Source organism: Erinaceus europaeus, chromosome 7, assembly GCF_950295315.1.
Source record: "Erinaceus europaeus chromosome 7, mEriEur2.1, whole genome shotgun sequence".
Classification (NCBI taxonomy): domain Eukaryota; kingdom Metazoa; phylum Chordata; class Mammalia; order Eulipotyphla; family Erinaceidae; genus Erinaceus; species Erinaceus europaeus.
In genome coordinates, this window is record NC_080168.1 from 102,707,652 (window position 1) to 102,713,651 (window position 6,000).

A 6,000-nucleotide genomic window follows, 5' to 3' on the forward strand; every position below is an offset into this window, starting at 1 on the left:
CTCAATTTGTACATAGGCAATTATTTCCTTTAGTCATGTTTAATTTTTTAATATATTAGATATTTTAGCTAACATATAGCATAATATACTTGTGATGTTGCTGCAGGTGTCCTATATCTGTCCAGTTGTTTTTCCTACCAAGATAGAGAAAATTATTTGTTCTAGAAGATTAAGCTTTTGGTATTATACTATAAATTTGGATGTCTGTTTTTAATTATGTGATAACAAAGGTTTAATATATAGACATTTGAGGGAATCACTCCGTAGCTTTTTATAAACCTTCAAAGTCAAGCTGTTAGCTTGGAATGATGACATTCCAAGAATGCATCACCACACCCACCAATAGATTACTTAGAACCTGAGCTTGAAAAGGCTCAAGTGAAAATGTCCTTTCTACTTTCATAGCCACACAGTCACCTATGTTGAATCTCTACTGGGATGAAAATATTTGTTCTCAGTCAGTCATGTACATACACTGTCTTGCTCTCTTTTCCTGGCATTTAAACTTCTAGGTTTGGAAACATGGCCCCATACATTATGTTTTCTTTCTTTTTTTTTTTTTTCACTAAGAATTTTCAGAAAATGCATGTGGATCTGTTTCAACCAATGAAAATCAAGGATTGTGTTGAGTTTACTGAGAAAGGTTATTAAAAGTTTTATTTTTTCAGAATGACCAGCAACCTTTACTAGCAATACGTGTCATAACATCCACAGAAACAATGGCTCATGTTCTCCTTCTGACACTCAAACAAGGATTGTGTCACAGAACTTGTTTAATAATATTAGTAAAATAGGTTGTTGGATTTTACATGCTCCTTTTCTGTGTGTCCCTTTTTAATTTAAATTTTAAAAACTTAGAAAGTATCATCAAAACCATAGGATAAGAGGGGTAAAATTCTATACATTTCCCACCACCAGAGTTCTATATCCCATCCCCTCCATTGGAAGCTTTCCTATTTGTTCTATCTCTGCGAGTATGGACCCAGGATCTTTATGCAGTGCAGAGGGTGGAAGGTCTGTAATTGCTTTTCTGCTGAACCTGGGCATTGGCAGGTCGATCTATGCTCCAAACCTGTTTCTGTCTTCCCCTAGTAGAATGTTCTAGCTGTGAGCACAGAGTGCAAGCTCAGCCCTACAGGGATGCAGAGGTTATATGCTCCTTTTGTACTATAGAGACTAGTCACAGTAGAGAAAGGTCTAGAACTTGCCTTATGCTGAGTGTTTCTCTTTTTCATAGTTTATCAAAAACAACATACAAAAACTGAAAGGATAAATGACTAACTTCTAATGACACAGAACCAAACAATTCACAATCATTTTAACAGGATCTCTTGTTTTTAGCCATTGGTAGAAAGGCACTATTAGGTAATTATATACCCTGACATTAAATTTTAACTAGAAATTCATTGAAATAACAATATAGAAATCTATTCATGTTTATGCACTTATATGTATCATGTATAGTATATATTATTTTTCCTATATATGCTCTTTGTATGTAGGTATGGAAAACTAGCATGCCTTAGTAGTTTCATTGGTAGCAGTATTAGTGATTTCACAATTATTACTAATCAATTTTGAGAATTTTGGATACTTTTTAAATTCTAGTTAAAAGCATTATGCTATCCTCTATTGTTCTTCTCCCCGAATATTTTTTATGTTACTCAATACTTTCTTTTTCTGAAGTATAGTTGAGTAAAACAGTTACAAAATATTGGCACTGTTTTGAGAATGTATATTAAAAAGCCCATTTCTGGTAGCTTTCTTGGATATTTTATCTGACTTCATTCTTGAAAACTTTTTTTTTTAATAGAAGTTTGGCATAGCATATTTATAGTCATAAGTATGATAATAGTCTGCACAAATAGGGATTCCAGAATTATTCTTTGGGTGAAAGATGTTGAAATCTTCCTGATCTTAATTAAAATCATTTGGATAATTGTGCAAATGGTTTTAAAATTTGTAAATTGATAGTGGTCTAATTTTGTAAACTTGAAGCATCTAAATGCTTCCTTTAAAATCCAGCATTGTAAGTTATCTCTTCATCTAATATTAAACTGTTTTGGAGTTTTAGGATTACAACTTTGTTATAAAATAATTGTGTTCTTTACTTTTTTTGTAGGTAACCCATTAACCAAGGATAAATCAAGTGATCCTCAAGGCTTATTACATTGCACATATGCAGAGAAACTGAACTTCTGAGGTGATCTTGAAGGAAAAGATTTTTATACTGTTCAGGAAGAGGAACTCTGGTGTCTTGTTTCCTAGGATTTTCATGGCTCACAAGCAGCCTCTTCTTGAAACCAAGGCTTATTAAAAAAAAAAAATCAAACAAACTTCTGTGTCATGAACATTTCAAATCTGAACTGTGTTCAACTTGTAAAATTGCACTTGCTGAAAGAATTTGAAGTTGCTATCTGAAGAGTTGGTGAACAGTTGGTATTTCTGGATGATGACAGAGACAGTCACCTTTTGAGCACTTGGCTTTAAATGTGACTGCTTTTCTTGTTTCTGAGCGTCCTCCACATGCACTGGCTTTCTGTCATGGATGTGTTCCTTAGTCCGTCATTCATTGGCTAGTGTGACTGAACAAGGCTCTAGTGACATTTACTTTGCGAACTTCTCTGGCATGGTGTATAGACTGAGACTAATTTTATTTGTACCTTAATCTTGGAGATCTGAAAGCCTACATGTTTTAACATCTTAAAGTTGCTTTTGTTAATGGAATAGAAATATATATCCATTGATAATAATTATTGTTGGAAAGTAATAGTTATCTGACTACATCAATCATATAAGAATGTATAGACAAGCTGACATGTTTCCCCAAGGCTAACACATTACTTACTGCAGCTCTGTGTCAGTTAAATAGAAAGTAGTTAGAACTGAATTAACATTTTCATTATATACTATTTTGTAACACTAGAAACCTCTCCCTTTCAGCTTTTTTTTTTTTATGTGGGTTTTTCTTTTTTATTGTTTAAAAGATTTATTTTCATGAGAGAAAAACCAGAGTAGTATTCAGCTTTGAGGTATGGTAGTGCCAGGGATTGGGCGTGAGATACATAAGGTCTCAGGCATGCAACTCTGGTACACTACCAAGGTACAATCTCCCCAACCTTTTTTCATTTTTATGTTTACTTTTTCCTTCTACAGAAGTCAGCAGTGATTAGTCAAGTTCTTAGGTAGCCTTCAGTTTCAAAAAAAAATTGACAGGGACGCATGTAGATTTCTTAGCTTTTTTTTTTTAACTTCCTTTGTATCTCATTTTAAAAGACTGTCTCTTGCTTGATCACGATGACTAAATGCTTATAAATCTGTTCAGTCTGTTGATAGAATTGTTCATTTTCCTCAAACATTCCATTATAGTTATTCTATTCAAAGAATTTCTTAGGAATTTGTCTACCTTTTTGTAATCATTTTAACATTTGTGATTTTTCCCTTCTAAGAGAGCTTGTTATAAATATTTAAAGGCCTTAAACATGTACTTTCATTTCAAATTATTGCGGAATGTATAATTTTGTACATTTATTTTGTTTCATTTGTGATGTGAAGGGAGAAAAGAATGGACATTGGATAGACACTCTGTAATATTGTGTAAATGTACAGTTTGAAGATATGCAAAGGGAGAATCATCTGTGTCTCACTCAGTTTAGACTAATAGGAAGATACTTCTGAAACAGTCCTATTAGAAGCTCCATATTGTCAGAGAGGTGTGGACACCTCACTTGTTTTTAAAACTTACTGACATGGTCTACTAGATTTATGCTTATTTCCATGGTGGAAGCCAATATACCAAGATTTTGTTCTGCTCATTGGTAAGAACTTTAAATGACCAATTACATTCCCTTAATTTTTTTTTTTTACATAGAATTGAAAGTATAAAATTTGTTAAGAAAATAATAAATTGGCAAAAGTATACCATATATTGAACTGAAGTATACTGGTCTGCCAAGTTGGTGGAATACAATGATTTCTCCTCCATCTTCACTATGTCCAAAATTAACTAGATTATTTTGATGGGTTTTATAATGGTTCAAGACTATTTGAACAAAGAAAGTAATTAATAATTGTGTTGGAGTTTCTACATCAACTTTAATATTGATTTCTTTGGAAAAAAGTGGAAAACTTATTTTGAATTTGTTCTCGGTTTGAAATTATAGGTACTGCTTCTCGTTTTTAAAACTGTGTCCTTTAAAACACTGAAAAGTCTGTATTATATTCAAGTGTAATACATGCATATCAATAGTGAAAATAAATGGAACTTCAAATACACTAATTAGATTATTCCCAGTAGATTAATGTTGTGACTACTCAGAAAAGGTAAATAAAATTGGGATATAAAATGGACTCTTGTTCAATGGGTTACATGTGGAGAATATTTTCTAGTATTTTATTTTTAAAGCATATTAGTTACTACCAAGGAACACCTCTGACTTCATAGGAAAGCTGAGATAAAGTCTTCAATCTTCTTTGAAAAAATCATGGGAAATATTACTATTCACAAATAAGTCTAATATTTAATTGGCTTCTTTGCAAATCTACTTTGCTAGGAAAGAATTTAAGTATATGTATATTTGTACTATTTGCCAACATCTTAATTTGTACAACTAGCATAACTTTGCTATTAATATTCATAACTTCTTTTATTATAGAATAAAAAATTAATTTATATCCTTTGAAATTCATTACATGTGGAAGTATTAATCAAATATAAATATAACTTAGTCTTACATTTTAATGGTTTTCATTTTGTAATATTTAAAGACAAGAAGCTCTGAAAGTAACATAATCAGTCTGTATACCCCTTTTCCCATTGTCTCCCTGAGATATAATCATAATAATAATAAAACAAGAAACTGACTGGTCAAAAACTAGTAATTCAAATATGAAGCTTATTTAAATTTCATTAGTTTTGCACTGTGGTATATAGTATAACATGGGTAAACAGAGGTTGGTGATGATCTGTCATTATCTTTCAGGTTTTCTATTTTATTTTCTTGAAGGATAACATCCTCTTGCTTCATTTTTCCTTTTAATTTACATAATCTTTTTGGCTAAACACAATAGAAATGTTCAGTTTAACACAAGTACCATGTAAGATTTTAAACTGTTATTGTAATTGACTCTAATTCAGTGAATCCTGTGCTACTACTTCTCAAGATTTTAGTCATTTTCTCAATTCATAAATATATATCTACTTTTAAGAATATATACAAAGATTCCAACTAGTACTTTTTTTTTAAAAAAATGACCCAGCCCTTTCTACTTTTTACTTGCCCACTTGAGTCTTAGGAAGATTAAGAAAGATGACAGATACCCTGCTCAAAGAAGCTGAAAATCTGGGGAGATACATACTTTGCATATTCTGCTTCCCCTTTTATATAGAGAACTCATTAGGATATTACTGGTTTTATCAAAGTAGAGATTTATCTGTTCATTTCTCTTATATTGTATATACAATGTCTTTGAAATGAGTGAAGGTTACAGATATTTTTTCATTACTTTGACTTGCATGGTATGAAACTTAAAAGTAATGTCAACAGTAAATCTGGCCATTTCCCTGGCAGTTATTTAATTTCTATGAGGCATAAGCTTATCTGTCTAGATTGAAATTGAGGGTTTCCTTTTGGTTAGTTCATTAGACAAAATATAATTTTTTAACAGAAAGATACATCAGTTTATAGAAATTCATGTAATAGACAGCAATATAATATAGAAGAAATTGATAATGTCTTATTTTTTCCTAATGCCCACTCTACCCACTTTTATTTCCCCATGCCTCAGAGTCCCTTGCTTTGCAATATATCACACCCAGTCCAATTTCACCCTGTAAAGTTTAGGTTTTTTTTTTAATCTTTTATTAGGATTTAATAATTATTAACAAAATTATAAATTAATAGGGGTACAATTCCACATAGTTCCCACCACCAGAGTTCTGTGTCCCATCCCCTTGACTGGAAGCTTCCCTATACTCTACATCCATACCACCTCTAATAA

General features: G+C 31.6%; 1 protein-coding gene across 2 annotated transcripts in view; it reads left to right on the top strand.

The window, feature by feature from the left end:
• TAFA2 (TAFA chemokine like family member 2) overlaps positions 1-4,275 on the top strand; it is a 532,745-nt gene extending 528,470 nt beyond the window's left edge. For both annotated transcript variants that reach the window (XR_009550796.1, XM_007516875.3), the window contains one exon: positions 2,123-4,275. Coding sequence is in view for 1 of the 2 variants with exons in the window: in XM_007516875.3 (XP_007516937.1) it covers positions 2,123-2,134 (12 nt within the window). In the remaining variant the exon portion in view is untranslated. The remainder of the gene's footprint in view (positions 1-2,122) is intronic.
• The last annotated feature ends 1,725 nt before the right edge of the window (positions 4,276-6,000 follow it).